This window comes from Aquarana catesbeiana, linkage group LG05 (genome assembly GCF_042186555.1).
Source record: "Aquarana catesbeiana isolate 2022-GZ linkage group LG05, ASM4218655v1, whole genome shotgun sequence".
Classification (NCBI taxonomy): Eukaryota; Metazoa; Chordata; class Amphibia; order Anura; family Ranidae; genus Aquarana; species Aquarana catesbeiana.
In genome coordinates, this window is record NC_133328.1 from 263,075,905 (window position 1) to 263,102,603 (window position 26,699).

General features: G+C 44.3%; 1 protein-coding gene across 4 annotated transcripts in view; it reads left to right on the top strand.

Moving 5' to 3' along the window:
* Nucleotides 1-26,699, top strand: part of MARCHF6 (membrane associated ring-CH-type finger 6) — a 1,314,422-nt gene that overhangs the window by 584,745 nt on the left and 702,978 nt on the right. For all 4 annotated transcript variants that reach the window (XR_012244456.1, XM_073630743.1, XM_073630744.1 and 1 more), the window contains one exon: nucleotides 4,000-4,080. Coding sequence is in view for 3 of the 4 variants with exons in the window: in XM_073630743.1 (XP_073486844.1) it covers nucleotides 4,000-4,080 (81 nt within the window). In the remaining variant the exon portion in view is untranslated. The remainder of the gene's footprint in view (nucleotides 1-3,999; nucleotides 4,081-26,699) is intronic.

Below are 26,699 nucleotides of genomic sequence, written 5' to 3' on the forward strand. Positions count from 1 at the left end.
AGTATATTGATAATAATTATTAATATGTTGAATTTGACTATTTGGCTTCCGGTTCTTGGGTCTCTTTTTAGGGGACTTAGGGTCACCCCCCCGACCCATGTGTCGGAGGACGTGATTTAGGAAAAGGTTTGTTGTGCTTTTCTGGTGACCGATAAGAGACTCGTTTGGAGGATGAGGAATGTTGGTTCTGAGTGGAAGGCGGTCTATATACATCTCCTCCCCGTCCTCCAGCTGATGGGTCAATGTCTCGCCTGGGGGAACGGGGGACATCCACGGTTTCAGTTAGCTCCATCTCATCGGCTACGATTTTACTCTGCCAGTTGAACACAAACCCATTTTTATAATCTCCCACATCTCGATTAAATTTCTTTCTTTTTTAATTTTTCTGCTCAATTTCCTCCTTTTCTAATAATTTCTTAAGATTAGTGGATCGTTCCTTTATATTCCTCACTGTTGATATGAGAGGAGAGTTTCTCCTTAATCAGCTTAATTTCCACATCTAGTCTGTCTAATTTACCATTTTTCTTTTGGATCAAGAACTCCAAGAATTTGACACCAGCTTCATTAAAGTACTTGAACCAATCTTGGAGCTCCGTTTCACCTTTTTGGGGACTGACCTCCCACCTAAGGCTTCTCGGGACCATCGAGTCCGCTACATACTGCTCTAGGAAAGCTATATCCCATTGCGTATGTATCTCGGAGACCATGAGATTTTTAAGTCTCAAATAGAGGCCTCCCAGATCACCCTCTAGTTCATTGCTAGTTTCAAATACCCCTTCTTTTTTTTAATCATCCGTGAAGAACGATATTCAAACACATCCATGTTGGGTGTAAAAAAAAAGTTAAACCAAGTGAAACTTATAAGTATGAGTAAACCAGTTGAAGTGAGGGCTAAATTAAATGATTAACCTAGATCACCAAGGACCGGCTCAAGCTGCGAGTAAACGATATTAACAACTACAATTAAAAAAAAAAAAAAAAAAGAGAAAATACCGCGCTATGAGCACAAAACAAAAAATAAAATTGAAATAAAAAGTGCAGCTGCAACAAAAAAAACACAAATATCAGTGTAGCAAACAAGGACAAGAAAAATAATAAGTGCACTTGCAATATAATAATTATCCAATGATAATGAAACTTATGTGAAAAAATATTTAAATCACAAAGTGGTGGTGAAAGTTCTTAAAATATAAAGAGAGTCCATTTATTAAAAAAAGTTCAGTGAAGAAAAATTGTGTGAATCCAATAGACGGGAATCCAGCATCCAAAATTCAGCCACCTCAACCCACATGAGAGAGAAGTTGGAAGGGCGGGATGTGAGGGGAACTTCCAAACTCCAGGTCCATCTAAATAACAGTAAGATTGAACACTTACCAGAGTTGGTGGACCTCCTCTATGGCAAGGTCGGACACACAAGCAGATATAACCCTCTGCAGGGATAAGCGGACTCCCACATCAGGATCCTCGGATGTTTGTAGTATCCCCAGGGCAGGCAGGTCACTCTGCAAAAGACTCACTGGTCCGAAGGGCCGTGAGCACATAAAACAAAAAGCTCCGATGGTGTAGTATAATAAAAAGCCTTTTATTGCTCAGACATGCGGGGAACACTCCTCCGCCATAAAACATATTAAGAAGCCGGCAAAATAAAACAGTAGTGAACACCCATGTAGAAACATAGGGCTTTCGACTTGATGGCATATAGTGCGTAGCCACGCCCTACGTTTCGTCATAAATTACATCTTTAAAGGGGCATGGGCGATGTACTGAGCCATCACATCCCGCCCTTCCACCTTCCCTCTCATGTGGGTTGAGGTGGCTGAATTTTGAATGCTGGATTCCTGTCTATTGGATTCACACAATTTTTCTTCACTGAACTTTTATGTAATGAATGGACTCTCTTTATATTTTAAGAACTTTCACCACCACTTTGTGATTTAAATATTTTTTCACATAAGTTTCATTATCATTGGATAATTATTATATTGCAAGCGCACTTATTATTTTTCTTGTAGAGATACTTTATATAACTTGTGTGAGTGATATTCTTAAGGTACAAAACTTCAAGTGGTAATGTTTAGCAGCCTGTTGCAGTCGCTATGATTAACTGGTAAAACAAGGAACGTAAAGGAGAAAAGAAATAAACAAAAAACAACTCTAGGTCAGCACCTAGATATCGCTTCCTGTGGATCGGCACAACCGGAGCCAAGGAATGTGAGGTTGAGGGTAAAGAGTTCACTAGACTGAGTGTCTGCTAAATATTTTAACGATTTCTGTTGGATCTCTGTGGTAACAGGTGATTTTGCCGGTCCCTTTCAGTGCTTAGATCCATGGGAGTTGCTGCAGATGTATCGGGGATAATGTCCCAATCCTGCAGGAGACGTAGCCCATGTTGGACCAAGGTCACATGTGCTTTGATCCGTTATAAATGACGGAAATTTTGGCTGGTGCCACCCATTGATACTGGACGTGATTGTTGCGTAGCGCCTTGGTGATGGTGTTGTGTTGTCTGCAGTGGCTCAGTGTGTGCTGGAATAAGTCCACAAAGATTTGCAGCTGGCCATAAGGGTCAGGTAGGGTGCCTAATGCTCTTGTTTTCTGCATAAATTGCTCCTTAATATGAAAGAAGTGAATATGAAGAATTGCATCTCTAGGCACCGCCTCTGACAGAAATGTAAGTTTAGGTAACCTGTGAACGCGGTCAATGACCAGCTCAATATTTTTAGCTTCAGGCAGAATAGCTTTAATGGGGATAGATCTGATGTTTGTACAGATTCTGGTATGCTGCAGTTTTTAATGTTATTGTGACTCGACCTGTCCTCAATATCCGCTATGTTACCTTTAATCCAGGTATTGGTGTGGGCTTGATCTTCTTTGGCGTCAGTAATGTCATTCTCAGTATGATTAAAGTTTCCTATGTTGACTTCAATGTGGAAGACTCTATTCTCTATCTGTGACCAAATCCGTGCATAAGAGAGAGCATGTCAGCTTGCAGGGACCTCCTTAACATGTCCTTCAGTGTATTGTCCAGCACAGGTTGTCCCATAGTGGGAAATGCAGCTATAGAGTCATGTTGGGATGTTTACAGTGGTACTGTATTTGACAGTGAGGGAATGTGGCTCACCTCATGTTTGGCTGTAGAGGCATCCAGGCGCATTTTTGCCTTTGCAGGGCTGCTAGAGATCGGAGTGCCCGGGGGAGATAGTAGGGGCTCCATCCCTGTGAGCTGGGAAGTGTCCTGGTCCTTTTGGGAGCGATCAGAGTGCTCAGGTTGCAGGAAGAGAGGAGTCGCTGGCGCTGCATTCATTGTTCCGGCCGCGGCGCCATTTTGGCTGCACCTCGTGGTCGGTTGATACATGAAGGCTGTCAGCTTGCTGGGGAGCCGTTCTGCTTTCCTTTTCAGCGACATAGTGTCTTGGGTGCTGCGGCGGTGGAAGTCAGGCTCAGGTATGCTGTGGGAGACAGTGGGAAGCTGACAGACGCTCGTTGTAGCGGGCCGGTGTGAAGAGCTCTTTTTTTTTATGTGGCCATCTTGCTCACACACCGTTCATGTCCCTGGAAATTAACCTTTAATTGCCCTTTTAACCTGTGTGCCACCTTCTATGTCTGTGCCAAGGCCAAGCATTCCAGGGTATGTAAACTTTTGATCAGGGTAATATGGGTAGTTTCTGTTGTCATTATGATTTAAAAAGAGTAAACACAGTTGAATGATAATAAATGGCTTCAGCCAAACAGTAACCACGAGTGGAAAATGTTTGTGTTATTGTTCATATTCTCTGAAAAATGACCAAGAAATCATAAATTCTGCCAGGGTGTTTAAACTTATGAGCACAACTGTGCGTGTATGTATGTATGTATGTGTGTGTATATATATATATATATATATATATATATATAATCTGTGTGTATATATGTATGTATATACACTATCTATCTGTTGATAAATATTTTATATTGTGTGTGTGTATATAGTGTTTCTTAATACATTTTTATTTCTTGCAGGTACAAGCTTCTCATTTTGAAGGCCTTATAACTACCATAGTTGGGTATGTGCTGCTAGCAGTCACTTTAATTCTGAGTCATGTATCCTTTTTTTTTTAATTTTTTGCAACAAATGTGCATGTTTTTGTCTGGTTCTTAGTTTTGTAGTATACATGCAATATTTGACTGAAGTGGGCCATATGTCTAAATTTACTATCTATAATTCTGGCATAGACAAGTACATACAGTGCTTTGAAAAAAGTATTCATACCCCCTGAACTTCATGTTACAGCCAAAAACGTAAATGCATTTTATTGTGATTTTATGTGATAGACCAAAACAAAGTGGCACAGAATTGTTAAGTGGAAGGAAAATGATAAATGGTTTTCATTTTTTTTTACAAATGTTTGGAAAGTGTGGCATGCATTTGTATTTGCACCCCCCCCCCCCCCCCCCCCCCGGGTCAATACTTTGTACAATCACCTTTTGCTGCAGTTACAGCTGCAAGTCTTTTTGGGTAGGTCTCTACCAGTTTTGCACATCTAGAGTAGAATTTTTCCCATTCTTCTTTGCAAAATAGCTCAAGCTCTGTCAGATTGGATGGAGAACGTCTGTAAACAGCAATTTTCAAGTCTTGCCACAGATTCTCTATTGGATGTAGGTCTGGACTTTGACTGGGCCATTCTAACTCATGCATATGCTTTGATCTAAACCATTCCATTGTGTCTCTAGCTGTATGTTTAGGGTCGTTTTCCTGCTGGAAGATGAACCTCCACCCCAGTCTCAAGTCTTTTATTATTTATTTTTTTAACTTCAAGTCTTTATTCAGTTTTTCAAAGATGTACAGAGTTTAACAAAGGAAATGTAATGGTGCATTCTCAAAATATTGTATGCATGCACATTGCTATGTATACATTGTTCACAAGGTGGAAGCTATCGTTTTACATATACAATGGCTATTAGGAATAATAAAGTGTGGGGTAACAATGCAAAACCTATAATTAAATCTAAATATAGTTCAAATGGAAGTTAGAACTAGCAGGTAAACACATATAAGTTTGATCTATCATGCTGGATTTCTAAGTACTTAGTGCTGCAATATGTGTGCTACCAGCAAAGTATTGACAGATGAGATGGAAGAAACCGGAAGTGCTATATGACATTAAAGACCAGGGGATCAGTCCAGCTTTATACTTCTGGGGTCATTGAGCCACAGGTCCCAGGCTCTGTAGAATGTCTCAGTGGTAAGTTTAGCTTTAAAAAATAAGTATTCCATTTTAACCACTTGCCGACCAGCCGCCACAGTTTTACTGCGGCAGAATGGCACGGCTGGGCAAAACAACATTATGTAACGCCGCTTTGCCCTGTGGCCACTAGGGGCACGCGCGCCCGCTGCTCGCCCCCGGAGCCGATGCAAGTGCCTGGAGGTCGCGATTACTGCGGGGCTCCCACAATCGCTCGTGACACACCGAGAAGTGGGATCTGTGTAAACACACAGATCCCGGTTCTCTGAGGGGAGAAGAGACTGATCGTTTGTTCATACAAAGTATATGTGAAAAAGAGTTCCTGGGAAACCACACTTTCTCCAGCATAAGTGAGATTAGATGATGATGTTGAATCCATAGATGGATCAGAAATTAGATTTAAAGGGGTTGTAAAGGTAGATTTTTTTTCATCTTAATGCATTCTATGCATTAAGGTGAAAAAACATCTGACGATTAACGGCCCCCCAGCCCGCCCCCCCGTTTACTTACCTAAGCCCTCGAAAGTCCGGCGTCATGAACGCGCTGGCTTCTGGACCGGGCTTCTCGGCTCTTTCATTGGATGATTGATAGCAGCACAGCCATTGGTTCCCGCTGCTGTCATCACTGTATCATGGGAGCGCACCTGCAAGCTAACCCCCTTGGGAGAGCTCTTCCCAGAGGGGGTTTAGCGGTTGTGGGGAGGAGCCGAGACAGCCGCCGAGGGACCCCAGAAGATGAGGATCGGGCCACTCTGTGCAAAACGAACTGCACAGTGGTGGTAAGTATGACAAGTTATTATTATTTTTTTTTTTTTAAAAAGGAACCTTTTGCAACCACTTTAAAGTCTCCACAGATCAGTAGGAATCCTTTTTGATGTTTACGTAGTTTGCGTATCCGTTTAAGAAAGCAAATTTGCTGTTATTGCATATATATTGGCAATGGTATAGGTTGTGGCACTAATATCACAGATTAAGATTAAGTATTGTCCTTGTGGATCTTTGATTTCTCCATGGAGCTTGAAGGATACAGTATTTCTAATTGCAGTGAGGACCCCTCTTTTCTTTGAGTCTGCATTAGCAGTGAAGATATATGGAAAGCTTTTGTTAGAGCATTTGGGAGGTGCTGGATTACAAAAATGTGTTTCCTTTGCACACAGGATATTGCATTTAAATTGCTGGGCTTCCTTCCACATTGATTTCCTTTTAGCTGGGTGATTAAGGCCTTTCGTATTAATGGAGAGAAACGTTACACCCATTTGGATATAGTAGGAATGATAAACTTATGGGCATTTCTGCAGCAGATCTGTTTGTGTGTAGGAAGCTCCCCCCAGTGGACAAAGTTGCAATTGTTATTGTCATATAAGGTGTATACAGGATTTATACTGATAGTACTCGCATTATAAAACTTGATCCTTACTGTAGAGCAGGGGTGTCAAACTCAATTTCATCGGTGGGGCCACATCTGCATTATGGCTGGCCTCAAAGGGCCTGTAGCATTTGTAAAACTAGATGTCCAGAGCCCCCCCGACATCAGCTGTCAAGAGCCCCCACATCATCAGAAGCCAAGAGTCCCCCACCCTCCCTTACATCACAGTGCACCCCCCTTACTTTGTGCTGCTGCCAGGAGGACGCTGGGGTGAAGCTGGGGAGCAGTAGGCACAGGGTCTAGAGGAGGACCAGAGGAGGGCTGGAGACTGCTGAATGCTGAGACCAGGGGAGAAGGAGACAAGGGAGTGCTGCAGCTGCACAGAGAGGTGCAAGATCTGTAGGGGGAGTTCTATCCTTTTCTCTGCTGCCAACTGCTGAGACAGGTGAGGCAGAGACAAATCTCTCTGCGGCTGCACAGAGAAGTGCAGGATCTGGAGGAGGAGTTCTGTCCTCTCTACTTAATCTGCTTAAACAAGGTGGAATAAGAGACAAGGGAGGTGCCGTAGCTGCAGGAGAGGTGTGAGGGCCACGTGAAATGGCCTGGCGGGCGGCATTCGGCCCGCAGGCCTTGTGTTTGACACATGCTGTAGAGGAATGAGAGGAATCTTGAATGAAACCTATGTGGTGAAACAACCTCCTTATTGTAGTTTTCCAGGGGTATGGTGCTATCTGGCTTTTAAGGATGCAACATTGGCAGTATGAAGTGTTCTTCTGGAGAAGTCTCCAGGTTGAGTACTGGTCGTATGAAGATTCCTGTGTGAGAGATCTAGGAAATTTTGGCAGATCAAGTACTGACTGTGATGAAAAGGAAGAAAAAACAATAAGAAAAAGAATAAAAAAATGCAGTCTAAACAACAATCCTCCAGTTTCCTGGAAAGGCACAAACTTTTCGGACCAATGGTCCAAATCCAGATATGGGTAACTTGTACCTGAATGCAGCTCACTGCTGCTCAGATTTACTGGGGTAAGGGTTAATTTTGTGTCGGAAAGAGGCTCCGATCTCCAGAGGGTCTTGTGACAGACTCACCCAGGACAGGGGCTTTTGGAGGGAGCTGAATGCTAGCCTCTTGCCTACCGACTATGGGCCCTGCCATTTGAGGGAGCTACAATCATTTAGGAAGATATTATGTAATGCAAAAGGACATTATTAAGGAGGCCATGATGGTCTCTGCCAGCTTGGGACTCAGTGGACAGATGTATGTGGAAGGAATGCTGATTCATGAGATCTGGAAAGCCCGGGTCTTTCACCCAATAGTTTATTTTGCTCATTAACACACCTTTGTCTCCTAGCAAACTATTGGGGGATGTGTTTATACTTATGTGTATTGTAAGTTGAGTGAGGAGACGGCAAGTCTACCCTGAAAGGTCATATCTCTGAGTCACCAAGTCTGGGTAAACGATTAGATAACTAGCTCACGTTAATTAGGTTTCTGGTTACATGTGTATTGTTAGAGTAATATGAGCAGGAGGGGGGAACCTCCTCTTCAACTGTATATAAGACTGTATTCTTGTTCTAATAAACAGTCCATGTTCAGCAACAAAATGAGTATTGTCTTGTTTTGTTGGTTGTTAGCAGCGGTTGGAATATCCAATATCTATATTCAGACTGGGAGGAAACAGTATATGACAAAAGCACTCAAGCGGAGTGTGGGACATTTTGTTACAGGACTTAAGTGTCGTAATCCCTGTTTTCCAGGCTCATGCATGTTTTTTGCAGTAACCATCTTCCATTCTGGATCCACTGGTGGGACACTCCTAGGGAAGTTGGAGTTGCTAGCATGTTCTGGAATGATCTGCCACTCCTTTATTAAGGACAAACCTTTTTTCAGTGAGTCCACTATGTATGTGGCACCTTCTTTAATGATAATGATTTTTGTTGGGTAACCCCCACCTGTAGTTTATCCTGTGGTTCCTGAGAGCTTTAGTGATGATAGTAAGGCTGAGTGTGTCCTATCATCTGTATAGAATTTTTAGGTGTTAAACATGAAAACACAGTATCACATCTCTTGGTATCTGATCAGGAAGATATGTCGGTTTAGGTAGGTGATGGATTCTCTCTATAGTGACCTCCAGCTCAGTAAGATCAGGAAGGATCTCTTTAAATAAAGTGACAGTGTAGGTACGCATATCTCCCTGGTGGATAGATTCAAGAATTCCTCTAATCTTCATATTATTCTTTCTAGATCTGATCTTTCTTCCATAGCTGGCATTTTTGTTTTAAGCCATTCCATCTCGTCCTCTTTCCCATCATGGACATCTACTAGGTCATTAGTAGTGGATGCAAACTCCCCCATTTCTTTATCGTACATCAATGGACACAGAGCACCATGGTAATAACTATATGGGTTATAGGCCACCTTTAGGTGAATGTACACTGGTATAACCAAAAAGGAAACAGGAAGTGCCCCTCCCTATATAACCCCTCCCATACCGGGAGTATCTCAGTTTTTTCACCAGTGTCTAAGGTGTTGGTCACGGTTGATGATGTGCTAAGAAAGCTCCTCTAAGTAATCCCTGACGGGATCAAGGGACTGTACAAACAGATCCATCTAAAGTGCTTGAAAGCCAAGTGGATGGTACACGGGCCTCGTGGTGGAAGAAACAAGGTTTTTGTAATGCTTCTCGTTTGAGAGCTGAACCCTGGGACCCGGCACCTTGGTCATGCTAACAGAGCCAGAGAGTTTCCCGGCAAGGTGCTATACAGGTCCAAGGGTGTGGACCCGTAAAAGGGGACCCAGTCCTTGAAGGTCTGGCATGACGGGTCCCGTCGTGATGAGTGAAGGCTGGATCTGTCTGTGATAAGTTCCAGCAGTCCTGCTGCGGGATCCGGTAAGTCAGAAAGACAAAGAATATGTATGATTCACTTGATTTTTCTGTAATGAGTATGTGTTGCCTTGCCTGTGTTTTGCCACTAGAGGGTGTAAAAGCTACATACCTGGCTTCCAACATTCCGTGCTTCCCCTGTGTTGTGCTCAAGTGTCAGCAAAGGCTTCTGCGGCAGCATTGCTATATCTCCTGCTCTGTCAGCCATCAGCAGGGGTTTGGGGGAACCATGCACCTCAGGTGGTCAGGCTTCCCCCTTTCCCCCTGCTGAGACACCCCAAGCCACACTCCCCCCCCCCCCCCCCCCCGATCCGTCCTCACACAGGACCAGCTATCCTGTGCACAGCGCCGGAAAGGGATCTTTTTTTGGGAAAAGGGGTGGAGCCTAAGTCTGCAGGGGCGTGGCTTAGACGCCGCCAGCGTGCACATGGAGCGGCGTGCACGTGAGACACGGCACAGGCGCAAGGCTCACTGCTTAAAAGCTTTACACTCTGTGAGTGTCTGGTTGGCTGATGGAGGGACTCAGAGCGCACAAGGGTATGTAAGCTGTATGGGTGTGTGGATACAGGCATTCCAAAGGGCACGTTTACTCAGCATTGAGTCTGAGCATTTATAGCAGCATATTGTGTAACTGCTAGACTAAAGCTCGGGAGTAGATACACTTTGTTTAGTACCCCTGCTTTTTTGTGCTTATGACTATGTCTTCCTGCAAGGGGGTAATTCAACGGGGGGAGGGCAAAGCCACTGTGGACAGAGCTTGACTCTCTTAGTCGCACTCCCGCAGTCCTATCCTCCCCTGAAAGACCTGCAGGATCTGGCAAATCTGAACCAACTTGCACAGGCATGGTGGCTACCCCCAACACTCCAGCCCCTGCATACGTCACTAAGGAAGATTTGGCTTTGGCTGGTTTGGAGGGAAAAATAACTAATTTGCTCGCATCCTCCTCCCAGGCGATGAGAAAGCGCGGCAGGTCCCCTTCTCCTACCATTGACCCTCCAACACTGAAACAACAATGACCAAATGATACTGGGGTACCTTTGAGGGAAGGAAATTCAGGTGACTCTTCTGAGGATTCAGCATCTGAAGAACCTTTCTCAAACTTTGCAATCTCAGAAATTGCTAATTCAATCCCTTATGGGACTTGGTCCACTCTGGATATAAGTTGCCTCCTGCAGAGTTGGATGATGTTTCCTTCTCCTCCTTGGGTTCGCTAAAACTCCAACAGGGTTCTCATGCTTTCCCTATGCACCCATTACTGAAGCAACTGATTTATGCTGATTGGGATCACCCAGATAATCAGTTTTCTCCTCCTAAGAAATTTTCATTTCTCTACCCTATGGAGAAAAAGTTCTCAAAGAGATGGGATTTGCCAGCGGTAGATGCTGCTATCTCCTCTGTGAACAGGAGTTTAACTTGTCCAGTGGACAATGCACAAGTATTTAGAGATCCAGCTGACAAGAAGTTGGAATCTCTACTAAAAGCCTCATTTGCTGTAGCTGGTGCGGTGGTACAGCCTGCAGTGGCAGCAATAGGCATTTGTCAATCCCTTTGAGATGAATTCAAGCAGGTTATGAAGAGAGTTGCTGAAAAGGCCCAAAGTTTAGCTGAACTACCTAGGGCCCTATACTTTGCAGTGGACGCTGTCAAGGATTCTATCCATCAGGCGTCTCGCCTTGTGCTTATTTTGATACATATGTGCAGGACTCTGTGGCTAAAAAGATGGTCAGCTGAGTTACCATGCAAGAAGCTCTTGGCTGGGTTCCCCTTTCATAGAGAAAGATTGTTTGGGGAAGATTTGGATAAGTATATCCAAAAGATTTCTTGGGATAAGACTACCCTTCTGCCGGTAAGCAGAAATCCTCAAAACAGAGTCCCAAGGCTTCCTTGTGAAGGTGCGCCCCCGCTTGATCGAGTGGGGGAGGGCATGCGGGGGTCTTCAGAAACTTGGCTAGAGGAAATCCAAGACTAATGGGTCCTCTGTGGTAGCCCTAGGCTACCTAGACTAACTAGAGATCCAAGAGTTTCACCATCGCGTTTTCTACGATCAAACGTTCCCAAGGACCCAGTACAGAAAAAGTCTTTATTTCTGACACTGGACCGATTATTGTCTCAGGGAGTAATAATAGAGGTTCCCTCAGAAAAGAGGGACATGGGGTTTTATTCAAGTCTCTTTATGGTACCAAGACCAAATGGACATGTCAGACCCGTTCTAGATCTCAGAAATCTGAATCGCTTCCTAAACATTCGCTCCTTTCGAATGGAGTCAATTCGGTCAGTTGTTTCCACCCTACGGGAAGGAGAGGTTTTAGCATCCATAGCTATCAAGGATGCATATCTACATGTGCCAATATTTCCAGCTCACCAGAAGTTTCTGCGGTTTGCGGTAGAGTCACTCCACTTTGTTTGTGGCCTTGCCTTTCGTGGTAGCCACCGCTCCCCGACTGTTTACAAAGGTGTTGGCCCCAGTACTAGCAAGTCTAAGGTGCCAGGGTATTGCAATAATAGCATACCTAGATGACCTGCTACTGGTAGATCAGTCAATAGCACGATTAAACCATGAGGTGTACAGAACAGTCGGTTATCTGAGACACCTGGGTTGGATTCTCAACCTAGAGAAATCATCCCTACAGCCTTGTAAAGAGGCTGCAGTATTTGGGCCTGGTCAGAGACAGCCCAGGGGCTCCATGTTGTAATGCTAGCACTCTGGACTTTGAATCCAAGTTCAGATCTCGGTGGGACCTTCTTTGGAGGCTCAGTGTAGATTTCTAAAAAAAACAGGAAAGGGTGTTTTTGCCTCAGGCAAAGGTCAATGCTCTAATGGAGCTGGTCCAGGCAGTCAAGGCAAAGAATGGTCCTTTCATTAGCATTTGCATAAGAATACTAGGGGAGATGGTAGCTTCCTTCGAAGCAGTTCCCTATGCCCAGTTCCATTTAAGACTGTTACAACACAGTATTCTGTCTGCTTGGAACAAACAGATACAAGCATTGGATTATCCAACGAATCTGGCTCCAAAAGTACGTCAGAGTCTCAACTGGTGGTTGATAACCAGGAATTTACAGAAGGGGAAATTCTTCATTTCAGTTTCCTGGAAAGTAGTAACCACGGATGTCAGCCTATGGGGCTGGGGAGCAGTTCTAGAAAGAGACCACCATTCAAGGAAGTGGTCAGAGTCCAAGAAGACCCAATATCCTACAGATTCGGGTAGTACGTCTGGCTCTAATAGCCTGGACGTTCAGGTTGCGGAATGCTCCTGTTAGGATACAATCCGACAATGCCACAGCAGTGGCCTATATCAATCACCAAGGAAGCACCAGAAGCCACGCAGCCCAAAGGGAGGTGGACCATATTCTGTCTTGGTCAGAGAAAGATGTTCCTTGCCTATCTGCAGTTTTTTCTAGAAGTGGAAAATTGGCAGGCAGATTTTCTGAGCCGTCCACAGTTGTTGCCGGGAGAATGGTCTTTACATCCCAAGGTATTTTTGGCCATATGCCAAAGATGGGGTACACCAGATGTAGATCTATTGGCGTCCAGGTTCAACAAGAAGTTGGACAACTTTGTGGCGAGAACAAGGGATCCACTTGCACTCGGAATAAATGCGTTAGTGACCCCGTGGGATCAGTTTTCACTGATTTATGCATTCCCTCCAGTTCAGCTGCTACTGCGGCTGCTTCACAGGATCAGGGAAGAAGGGAAGCCGGTAATCTTAGTAGCCCCGGCATGACCCAGAAGACCCTGGTATGCAGGGATCGTGAGAATGGCAGTAGGAGAATCTTGGACTCTTCCACCTCGTCCGGACCTGCTGTCGCAGGGAACGGTATTCCATCCTGCCTTACAAACGCTAAATTTAACGGTGTGGCTATTGAAGCCCACATTCTGAAGAATCGGGGGCTTTCAGGTTCAGTAGTAACCACCCTGATTAATGCCAGAAAGCCGGCATCCAGGACTATTTATTACAGGGTCTGGAAGGCTTATGTCACTTGGTGTGAAACCAAGGGTTGGCATCCTCGTAAGTGTGTCATAGGAAATATTCTGGCCTTTCTACAATTAGGAGTATAAATGAAGCTGGTCTTGAGTACAATCAAGGGTCAGATCTCGGCCTTGGCAGTGTTTTTCCAAAGGCTGCTTGCTTCGCATTCTTTAGTCCAGGCATTCATACAAGGGGTAACTCGGATAACTCCGCCAGTTAGAACACCCTTGGGATGGGATGGGATTTGAATCTGGTTTTGTTGGTGTTGCAAAGACAACCCTTTGAACCTATACGGAATATTCCTTTGATTCTTTTTTACAAGGAAATTGGTATTCATAGTTGCGATAACCTCTGCAAGAAGAGTGTCAGCAGAAGTGGCTGCTTTCTTATGTAAAGAGCCATACTTAATCATTTACAAGGATAAGGTGGTGCTACGTCGCACACTAACCTTTTTGCCAAAGGTAGTGTCTAGTTTTCATCTGAATCAAGATGTTTCCTTACCTTCCTTTTTCCCAGAACCTCGTTCTGTAGAAGAAAGTTTATTACATCCTCAAGATATAGTGAGAGCAATTAAAGCCTATCTGAAAGCGACTGCTCAGATACGAAAAACTGATGTTTTGTTTGTGTTGCTAGAAGGCCCTAGAAAGGGTCAGGCAGCATCAAAATCTACTATTGCCAAGTGGATTCATCAGGTGATTAGTCAGGCCTATGGCCTGAAAAGAAAGGTTCCTCCCTGTCAGATTAAAGCACACTCTACCAGGGCAGTCAGAGCTTCAAGGACAGTGCATTACCAAGCCTCTGTGGCTCAGGTTTACAAGGCAGCTACTTGGTCATTAGTTCATACATTCACAAGATTTTATCAAATGGATGTAAGGTGGCAGGAGGACACCGCCTTCGGGCGCAGTGTGCTGCAGGAAGCAGTATAGGGTCCTCACACCTGGCGGTGGCTGTTTTGCTTTGTGTCTCCCTCCCCTCAGGTGGCATTGCTTTGGGACATCCCATATAGTTATTACTATGGTGTTCTGTGTCCCGTGATGAACGATAAAGAAAATAGGTTTTTTATAACAGCTTACCTGTAAAATCCCTTTCTTGGAGTACATCACAGAACACAGAGGTCCCTCCTCTCTTATTGGGATATGTATATATATTGCTTTGCTACAAAAACTGAGATACTCCCGGTATGGGAGGGGTTATATAGGGAGGGGCACTTCCTGTTTCCTTTTTGGTTATACCAGTGTCCATTCACCTAAAGGTGGCCTAAAACCCATATAGTTACTACTATGGTGCTCTGTGCCCCGTGATGTACTCCAAGAAAAGGATTTTACAGGTAAGCGGTTATAAAAATCCAATTTTTTTTTTTTCTGCCATCACTGACCTGAAAGCCAACTTACTGACTTTAACAGAAAAAATGGCCATAAAAGAAAAAGCTGATAGCAGGAGGGACAGGGCCATAACTCACCTGGAAGCTACCACTACAGCTCACTCTGCCCACTTGATAGAGTTCAATAGACACCTGGAAAATCTCGATAACAGAGGACGCAGGAATAATATTAGAGTGCGGGGGGTCCCTGAATCCATTAGCCCTGACCAGCTTCGTCCAGCCCTGACATCCATTTTTAACAACGTCATGGAAAAACCTGCAGACTCGCCCATTGAATTTGTAAGGGCTCACAGGGCTCTGAGAATGAAACCCCCGGAGACAGCTCCCCCAGGGACCTAGTGTGTTGTACTCAGAGCTTCCCTCTGAAAGAATAAATACTAACCCAGGCCAGGAAGAGCGATGAAATTATATTCAATGAAAACACAATCGCTCTATATCAAGACCTGACTCCTATCACCCTGCAGACTAGAAGGGCCATGCGACCCCTGCTAGATGTTCTCAGAGAAAAAGGAATTGTATATAAATGGGGCTTCCCCTTTGCTCTACAAGCCACTGCACATGGGAAACAATATATCCTGCAAATGCCAGATGAGCTGCCAGACTTTTGCACAGATCTACACATACCTTACACTGATTTACCCGATTGGTACGCTGAGTTTCACACGCCTCGAGGCGAACACAGCCCTATACCCACACCAAATACATCCCCAGCCAAGCCACCGGTGAAGAAGGGTAAATTTGGTAAATAATTAGGCCCGGGAGCAAGTCACTCACCATTCTCCTCTAAAAGGTCTAAGCAACTTAGATATCGGGACCAAACCTGAATATGGGGTTATCGCTCATGACTAACAATTAAATCCCCCAGGAAACTTTTTGTTTTCACCACTTTTTCTTTCCTGTTTACCCATCTGGAACAGTTACTAAGCGGATTTCACATATAACTGTCATTTTGTCATTCGCACCTGCGATGTCACCGGGTTTATGATCCTATGCAGCTTCCCCGCTGCTTACTCTGAGACTTCCCTCTTGGCACATCGGTGTCAGACATCTGCAGGGGTTCTACAGTGACATTCCAGCTCTATCAGATTGGTTAACCACCTTCAGGCCTCGGAATCCCAACAGAGGGCAAAGACACCTCCAATACATAGATACAAATCTTTTATGTTGCGGGAGAAATTACTGTTGACACCTATTTACACACTGAACTGTGGGGCACTGTTGCTTCACCCCACCCTGGACCGATCAACGGGACATCTCTGGCCTAGAAGTCCACCTTAAGCTTAACAGCCTTCCTAGTTTATCCATTGACCCACAATTTGGTTTTGTTTCCCCAAGTGGCCGACTTTGCTCCTCAAGGAACTACTTTTGCCACTCCAGCTACCTGAGTCACTGGCTGAACTACCTAATGAACCTTCTTCATCAAAGATTATTGCCCCGCCAGGAGGATTTTTTCCCATTAATTTTGTTTTCTGATAACCCCATAGGGGAAGAAAATGCGATGGGGACTTTACACCCCCCCGGTTTAGAGCCATATGCTTAGTTCCACAATTAGTCTGCTCATTTGACGCACTTGCTGCACACGAGCCAGAGGTTATATTGAATCTTCAAATGGATTTTATTGTTAAAAATGTTGAAATATTTTTTGCCTTATTTTGACTGCGGGTCCCTCATGACCAGCTCTTTTAGATGTTTAGTTACATATTTGATACATATCTGTTCATTGAACTTTGTGAGTAGATAAATATTGACTTGCTATCTCTCTAGCTAGCTCCTCACACGTATCCCCTCAAATGGGAAGTGCGGTGCGACTAAGGCCACACGGTTACAGCCCACACTTGAACAAGAGCTTACAGCAATGGATGGTTTTCTCTCTCTCCTTGTTTTTCTATCTTCCTCACCACCCCCACCCCCCCCCTTTTTTTTTTTTTTTTACCCTCCTTGTGGTCCCATAGGTATAGCTGCACACAGTCATCATGGCCTACTCCTCTTTAGGGAAGGGCCCCACTTTAATATCTCCTAACGTAAAGGGGTTAAACTCTCCAGAAAAACAGACTTCGCTTCTGAGGGAACTTTACAAAGTGAAACCTTCTTTCGTTTTTTTTTTTTTTTTTTTTTTTCTTTTTGCAGGAAACACATTTCCTATCTGGGAAAATTCCAACCCTATATCATAAATATTTCCCAAAAGCATACCATGCAACTAACTGCACAACTAAAACTAAAGCGAGTGTCTATTCTTCTTAGCAGATCGGCGGGGTTTGAGGTCACTCAGCAACTGGCTGATACGAAGGGGTAGATAGCTGCTCCTTAAAGGTACATGGGGATCCATACCTTTGACATTGGCAAATGTCTATTTTCCCAACAAAGCTCATGCTTTGTTTTGCAGGCATTTCATTGAAGAACTTAAAAGTTTTGCCTCAGGTTGCATTATGCTGGGGGGGTGGGGGGGTTCAATGTTGCCTTGAATTCCCTACAAGACACCTCCTTAGGGAACTCCAGATTAACGTACAGCATCTTGAAAAACATTGAAATGTCACTGCAGTCTTTGACACTTATAGATTCATGGCTCATGGTTAATCTGACAGGCAAGGATTAGACATACTACTCAGCACCCCATGATAGGTATACGCGCATCGATTACATCTTCGTCACACAGAGAGACCTCCCGACCCTGCTTGACACTCGAATCGGCATACAGACTTACTCTGATCACGCACTTGTCTCAATCACTTTGACACCCCCTGAATCTCTCACTAAGCCTTGCATTTGGAGATTAAACCCCTCCATACTAACGGATCCTAACGCACTCCAAAAGACGACTGATATTCTGCGTAACTATTTCTCTGAAAACTGCACGGAAGACCTTTCTCCTCTAACAATATGGGAAGCACATAAGTGTGTCCTCAGAGGAGAACTAATGAATATAGGGGCCCAACGCAAACAGGAATCGGAACGTCAGCTGGCCATGCTAGCTACTAAGATAGCCAAATTGGAGATGCTGCACAAACTCTCCTTAGGGAAACAATCAGCGGCAGAACTCCTGGAAGCACGACAGAGCCTTCAGGATTTGCTAGACTTTAAAGCCAAATGTGCCATTTTTCTTAAAAAAAAATCTATTATGAGCACAGAGACAAAGAGGGAAAATACCTGGTCAGAGCCTTAAAAGAAGCCTCATTAGCGTCTAATATCTTAGCGATTAAGTCAGAAGATGGTACTCTACATAACCGCGTGGACAAAATAGCTGACAGTTTTCAAAAATATTATTTTAAACTTTACAATATCTCTCACATGCACAGACCATCAGCCTTACAGGGTGATAGAAAACAAATAATTGATGACTATTTCATGCAAAGTGGCATGCCTGTCCCTTCCAATGAGGATTCAGAGTCCTTAGAGACTCCGATATCCTCAGAGGAATTACTCTCCGCTATAAAAAGCCTCAAACCCAGCAAAAGCCCAGGACCTGATTGCTGCCCCACTATTAAGTACACTGAACTTCTTAATGCACCCCCGACAAATACTGAACACGTTTTTAATGGCTCGTGTGACAGTACTCCCCAAACCAGGCAAGGACCCAACAGATTGCTCCAGCTATAGACCCATATCCTTACTCAATCTCGACCTGAACCTACTGGCCAAAATTATTACTAACCGGTTACGCACATTTCTCCCACAAATAGTAGGTCCCGAACAAGTTGGGTTCATGCCGGGGAGGGAGGCTAGGGACAAAGTTGACAAGACGTCAATTTTGTTTGGGAGCCACGTCGTACGACCGCACAATTGTCAGCTAAAGCGTCACAGTGCCGAATCACAAAAAGTGCTCTGGTCTTTGGCCAGTCAAATGGTCCAGGGCTTAAGTGGTTAAACAGTTGCAGATGGTTCTGTGTAGGTTTCTTTGGGCACACAAGAAACCACATATCAACCTAAGATTATTGGAGGCCTGGGCTTCCCAAATTTTAGGCTGTATTACTATGTGACACATTTGGCCAGAATTGTAGACTGGCATTGCCATGTGGCAAATGAACACTGGGTGTCTTTAGAGGAAAGCTCCACAGAACTCCCTCTAAAACTCTCTCCCTGGATTCCTTGGCCTAAATGTCCCCCGAGTCTCAAACATCATCCATTAATTGGGACAACCCTTAACATTTTTCATAAACTTACCTTTACGCACCATACATCCACATCCCCAGGGCTACTTACTCTGCTTAACAACAATCCTGATTTTCTACCAGGCATAGGTTTGAAAGCTTTTACTACGAAAGACACTGTTCCCCTAATAGCCTTGCATTGTACAGATGCAAGCGGGATTTTAACATATGGACAGTTGTTGGTTGACCTCACACCTTTGGTTTTTACACATTGGAACTACAGTCAATTACGTCATTACCTTCTTACACTGGATAAGGCAGGCAATCTAACCAATCTAACTAATCTGAACAGATTGAAAAAAACACCTCCCTAATGTACTCACATCTCCAACAAGCAGATTTTACAGACTCAACCAGATTCAAAAGGCAACGGGAATCTGTTCTTCAAACACACGTCACTGATTCCCAATGGGAAAACGCATGCATTCTAGCACATACATGCTTGATTAGCACAGGATTACAAGAAAGCTCTAACAAGCTACTGTCACAATGGTGGCAGTGCCCTAAAATAGCTTTCTACTGTAACAAAATTGGCATATTGATCCTCCACATTACAGACACCAAGATTAAACTCACACCCACATGCTGCCTTTTGCATATTTCTAATTTTCCTCCGGGATGATACAAACAATACCTGACCAAACACCTTCTGATTGCTGCACAGTCTTTGATCCCCAAGTACTGTAAACTGTCAACGACCCCCCTCCCTTAGAGAGTGGGCCCACACAGTAAACCACATGCTGAAAATGGAAGAAACACACGCTATAGCAAATGAAACCTCCAACAAGTTCCATAACACATGGTCAGCCTGGTTCCAGTTCAAATATTCTGTAGCGTATGATAGTTTGACAACTGGGTGAGCACTTTTTTGGACCGCATATATATATATATATATATATATATCAGCCATTTGACCATTGTAAATCTGTTGTCTACATCCCACCAATAAGGGATCAGAACTATACCTATGACACCCCCGAAGAGGTACCCCTGACCCCCTACCTGTGTACTTTTCTGCTCACTTTCCTTTTATTCAGTCTTAGTTTTTGTTCTTTTTTTTTCTTTTCCTTTTGGTTTAATAACGCCTCATGACTCTTATGATACTTCTGAATACAATTAGCCTCAACTTAGTTAATGAGGATTGTTAATACTCCATCAATGCAAGAGCTGCTGAAATTAATAATATGCTACATTTATTGGCACTGAGCGCATATGTAATAAGTTTATCTGATGTGGACCTATGTTACAAACAAATGCATTACTTTATATGTTCTTTACTTTTGCTCAATACAATTCTTTATTGTTTGAAGTTAATTAAACTACGAGTTGCTTTGGTGGTTTGACGGCCATTAGTGAATCCAGATTGATCTGGATGAATAAGGAGGGGTAATATTTCAATCAAACAGTGAGCAATTAATTTTGCGTATATTTTTAGATGGTTGTTTAAGAGGGAGATGGGTCCAAAGTTCTGAGGTAGGGTAGGTTCTTTCTCTGGCTTGGGTAGAGTTATAATTAAAGCTCTAAGCATTTCAGATGGGAAGGGCGAAGAGGCAGTTGTTGCATTATACATTTTAACCATGTAGGGTGATAGGATGTGCTTGAATGTTTTGTAGTATTCCCCTGTAAAACTGTCTGGTCCAGGCGATTTGTTATTGTGTAGCGAGTCTATGGCCTGCTGGACCTCTAAGGTTGTAAATGGGGAATTCAAAGACAAAAGTTGTTCCTGAGATAGTGGCAGAAGTTTTACCTTCTGCAGAAAGCTTTTAATGTAAGTCTTCATTTGGTTGGATCATATTTAGGTCATTATGTAAGTTGTACAGAGAACTATAATATTCACTAAATGCATTAGCTATGTCTCGAGGCTGATACAATTTTACTTTAGTGAAGGAATGATTTAAAGGGAATCTTGTTTTTTTGTCTTTGGCCCTTTAATTTGTATGCTAGCAGTTTCCCTGCCTTGTTGCTAAATGCATAGTGGTTCGTTTTTAATCTAGTTGCTTTCAAAGTCATTTAATAATAGTGCTTGTATGTCATGGCGTAAGTTAAACAGTGTTTCTCTTTAGCTCATCGACAGAAACAGTGTTCCATTAATCTTGACTATAGGGTTATATCGCCTTCTGCAGGAGTAGGACTAGGCAGAACAAAAAACTTGGCTACGCCCATGGGCCATCCTTAGCTGGTCTATAACCCCATCTCTGCTATAGGTATTCAGTTTGTTTATATCTAGTCAGCAGTAAAGACCTAGGCTCCCTGCTGGGATCTTTTGGTCCTAGCAATTTTTCCTTCATTCCATGCATCTTTTTGCTTTTTTTGTCTCCTGAGAGATCTACAATCTGTTGGGGCTGGGTGATGGGCTGGATAATATAGATCCAGTGGTTCCCCCAGTCTGGCCAGCGAGCGCATGCAGACCACAGCTAAGCACTATGCTGGCCCGCAAGTTAAACATCTCCCAGGGTTGCATACAACCGGGCTCCGGTCCGAATCGCATTGTTCCCCTGGCCGACAGCCCCCCACTTCAGTGGTGAGAGGTTCTGTCTGGAGCAATACCCACATCCATGGAGAGCCAAGTACATTCCCCCTCTCCCTTTTGTGTGGGGTGGACACAGGTACCCTCCAGGGATGATCGGATCTGCCTGCAGGTTCCCTCCTCCCATCCTAATCCCTCAGTTAAGCTGGGCTTTTTTCCCCTCCATCCTCCCTCCGTGAATGTTCCCCTGAACCCCAGCTTCCCGTTGATGCACTGACCAGGAACCTAGAGTCCTTGGTATCCATGGTGGAAGTGGCGTGTGGGCAAAGGCCTAGCAGGAAGCATCCTCCACCTTCTCCTGCTCAGTCTGTCTCATATGATTCTGAGTCTGGTGCCGCCGTGGATGTGGCCCGTCCAGTGGGACTTAATATCACGCTCCCTGATCTGTCCGATAAGGAAGATGATGACTCCACAGTCACAGCAGCGAATGAGAAAATGCTGGCGGACGCACTTGTTACTGCAGTGTGTGCGACTTTAAAAATGGAGGATGTTGCTAATGTGGCCACAGACATGGCTATCCCTGTTGGCACACTCAAGACGCCTCGTACAGCTAAGGTGTTTCCTTATCTCCCCTATTTTGACAGATTTGTCTAAAAGGGAGGGGGGGGCAACCAAAGCAATCTTTTGTGGTCCCCAAACATTTTGCAGTACATTATCCTTTTGTGGAATCACTTTTTAAAAAGTGGACCCGTCCACCGGTAGTGGACTCTCCTGTTTCCAGGTTGAATAAAGCCATGATCCCAGTAGAGGAATCCCCGTCCTTTAAAGACCCGGCCGATAGGAAAGCGGAGTCGATGGCACGCACTATGTTTACTATGGCAGATTCAGCATTGCGACCAGTCCTGGCCTCAGCCCTGGTGTCTCAGACCCTAACTGAATGGGCCAAACTTTTGCATCAGGGTCTTAGGAATGAGCAGGTTCTCTCTGCTTATGTTGATCTGGCGGACCAATTGGTGCAGGGGCTGCAGTTTATTTGTGATGCGGCTCCTGTGCTGTCCAAGCTCATAGTTTCAGCGGTAGTGATTAGGCACATGCTGTGGCTTAAGAATCGGTCTGCAGAACAAGACTCCAAGAAAGCTCTAATCAATCTGCCCTTTCAAGGCAATCACCTATTTGGGGCTACTCTGGATGACATCATTAAGGGTCTCACGGGGGGAGAGGGGGTGGAGAGTACCTTCCCGTCACAGTCTAGGAAAGGGAAGGAGCCTTGTCACAAATGTGGGCCCTCCTTCTCGGCCCATAAAAAAAATATATTTTGTGCTTCCGGGACTGCAGATAAGGGAAATAGATCTTTCAAGTCTTCCCCGGGAGGTTTCAAGCAACCTTGGTCTGGTAAGTGTAGAGCTGGCTTCTCCGGAACCGCAGACAAGACCCCTTCAGCATGAATGTATGTCCTCACCCATAACTGGGGTGGGGGGACGTCTTCACTGGTTTCCAGCCTCGTGGACCTCCTTCGTGAGCGTTAAGGGGATTCACAAAATTATCCTTTGGGGGTACCAAAAAAGGGGGGCAGAGTTTGTCAATTTCGAGATTTTTATGCCCTGAGTCTCCTTTTGTGGGTCTAATTACTACAAAGGTTCGGGTGACGTCCGAACTACCCAAGGCCTCCCATATCCCTGTCCAGGAAATTGAATCACCTGGGTCTGACTCTGGATTGAATGTTGACTAGGGAGGTCCTTCTTCTGGTCAAACTTCGGGAACCACAGGCCATGATTTGTCAGCTGCTGTCACGCAGACATTCTTCTCTGCCGACTTGCATACAGGTTCTGGACCTGGTGGTGTCCACCTTCAAAGCAGTTCCATTTGCACAGGCCTGTATTTCAGCAGGTTCGGTCAAACAGGAAGATACCGAAGTTTGTGGCAAGGTCATGGGTTTCTCTGGTAGACACTGCACTCATCCTAGTGCCACTGTGGGGCTAATACCTTCCTCTTCTCAAGCTTCTTCCATGGTTCCTGCGAAGGAACGAGGGCGAAGGTATTTGGGTGGCCGTAACCATCCCTTGGGGGCTAGCTCTCTCAGAGAGGACCAGTTGTCCCAAGGGATGAGTTTCCATCCTGAAAGGTTTGTCTGGATTAGTGATCCCTACTATGTTGAAGGTGAGGGAGTCAGCTTCTAGCAAGATATACCATCATACGTGGAAAGCATACATTTCTTGGTGTGAGTCGATTGGCGCTCATCCTCACTATTTTTCTGTGGCTCAAATCTTGGCCTTTCATCAATGGGGCATTGAGCAGAAGGTGGCCTTGAGTACCATCAAAGGCCAGGTGTCTTCTTTAGCAATCTTCTTTCAGCGACCCCTAGCCATGCACTCTTTAGTTTGTACCTTCATTCAGGGAGTTTGACATGTCGTTCAGCCTGTATGGTCTCTTTTGCCACAGTAGGATTTAAACTTGGTGCTCTTGGTTCTCCAGAAACCTCCATTTGAGAATATTCAGGAGATTCCCTTGCCTACGTTGTCCCAGAAGGTGAAATTAACGGAGGCTATTAAATAGGCCCATAGGGTGTCAGAGTTGGCAGCATTAGCCTTTTGTAGTCCCTATTTGGTGGTCCACTGAGATAAGGTGGTTCTTCATCCCTGTCCATCGTTTCTACCTAAAGTTGTCTTAGACTTCCATTTGAATGAGGGAAATTGTGTTGCTTTCCTTGTGTCCCAAGCCGGCTCATCCCAAGGAATTTGCTTTACATGCCTTGGATGTGGTTTGAGGTGTATTTGTCAGACTCGCTTCTTGTGCTAGCATACATGGCATACTAGCTCATTATGAATTACTTACCTGAGATCGAAGCTCCGGCAGTTACTTCCGGGTATCGCAGGCTCTGGCGCTGTGATTGGCTGGAGCCGCGATGACGTCACTCCCGCATGTGCGCGGGAGCCGCCGGTAACAGCACAGTCTAGCTGAAGCAACGGCACGTACGTGTCATTGCTTCAGTTTGCTTCAGTGCACACTGCACTAATTCCAGGATAGACTGCATCTTCCTACAGTCCACTGCTATTCCGTTAGTGATCATCTCTAAAATCCGCAACATTTCCCTATCAGATCAATCCATAATGACACTAACCTTACATGGCTCTTCTAGGGTAAAGGGTCCCTTCAAATGGCACCTTATTGAAGCCCTTCTGAGTAATCCTGTTCATTGTACGATCTTGGAAAAAACATTAAAAGAATATTTTTTCTGAGAACGATAATAACATGGTCTCCCAGGGACTTTGTGGGCAGCCCACAAAGCAGTAATGAGAGGGAGACTTATCCAGCTCTCTTCACAACTAAAACGCGAACAAGGTATCAAAATAAGGAAGCTGACAGAAGAATTTCTTCTGCCCAGTAAACGTCACAAAAGCAACCCTACCCCTGACAACCCTTTTTTTTTTTTTTTTTTAACGTATAATTCTTTATTCAAAGATTTTTCCAATTATAACCAATCATGTAACAAAAAATGACAAACAAAGAAATAAACCTATTACAAGATTGGCCAAGATTACAAGATGCAAATTGACTTCAAATCAAATAGTAACCTCAAAAATATGTCAGTATGCATCAATTACTGCAATTGTTAACCTATATTACATATACCTTAACTACTTTAAGATGAGAAACCTTTCTCCTGACCCCATCAATAGGGGCCCGGAGACATAAATCTACTAGAAAAGAAAAAAAAAAACTCAAACTCAAAACCCTCACTGCTTACACCCCCCCTTTCCGCCCCACCCCACCTCACCTCACCTCACCTCACCTCACCTCATCTCTCGGGGTTCCCCCATCAGGGCCCAGCTAATCCTTATAAGTCCACCCTCCCTACCTAGATAGATATACAATCAACATATTGAGTACCCGAGAAGGTCTTCCGTGGCCGCCAGGTATCCCTACACTCTTCCTCTCTACCATAGATAGATAGATGCTGTCATAAATTCCATTATCCTAATTTCGTCTAACCTAGAGAACCAATGTTTCAGAGAAGGTGTAATCGTGGACTTCCAGACGTCTGGAGTACAAGCCCGGGCAGCATTCAGCATTTGCGCTAACAGCATCCTTCTATAATGGTGAAGGGGTTGTTCATTTACGTGCAAGAGATAGCCCAGAGGGTTCAAACCAAGGTCAGCAAATGTCAGTTTTTTTTTAATCATCTTCACCACATCCTTCCAGAATGTTGTAATTAAAGGACACAACCAAAATGTGTAGTAATGTCCCTGTCTCTTTATTACATCGCCAGCATAATTTAGAAATTTGCGGGTAAAATTTGTTCATTAGGGCAGGAACCCTATACCACCTAACCAATAACTTATAACCCTGTTCTTGAAAGTGTCTTGCTATGGAGCGTTTATGAGCCAATCCTGTTAATTTGCGTTCCTGTGAACACAAATCTGAAGGTCCTCTTCCCAGCGTCGTATATACGCAGGAATTTGGCCTTCTGGAGGCTGAATAATCTGTTTATACAAAAGTGACAACATGTGTGGTACATGTTCCCCCTCCGCAAATAAACGCTCAAAGGGTGTCAGTAGCCTTACATATAGTTCCACATCTGCTATAGACCTTAAAAAGTGTGACAATTGAAAGGCAGACCAAGGGCTCAAGGGAGTGGAGAGGTCCTGCATTGACTTCCAACCCTGTTGGGTAACAAAATGCATGCATCTAGTTCTACATATTCCTATCAACCCCCAAAGTTGTTTATTATCAAGCCCGGGCATGAAATCTGGATTCTGGATCACTGGTGTTCATGGGGATGGGTAGGGAGTGAGGCCTTTTGTTGAAAGTATATGAGTAAGAACTGCAATATTAGCCCCAATTGTAGGATGCCTCTTCAATCCCTGATAGTGTTTATGAGCGACTAATGGGAGTACAGATAAGACAATCGGTGAGGCATGTTGTTCCATGTGAGGCATGTTGTGAGTGCACCATGACACCGCTCTAGACAGTGTAAGGCTCGATAATAAGAGATCAGGTCAGGCAGACCAATCCCCCCCCCCCGTGATTTAGGCAAAACCAACAAGTAGCAAAGTCTAGCGACTTTGTTGCTCCAAAGATGTTTAGTTAACAATGTCCGGCATGAGAGAAAAAAAAGCTTGAGGTAGTTTATTAGATTTCGCTTGCATTAAAATTAAGATCTGAGGAAGCAGTGTCATCTTAATTGCATTACACCTCCCAAACCACGTGAGGGTAAGGGACTGCCATAGTTAAAAATGTGATCACATTTTCGATAATAATGGGCAG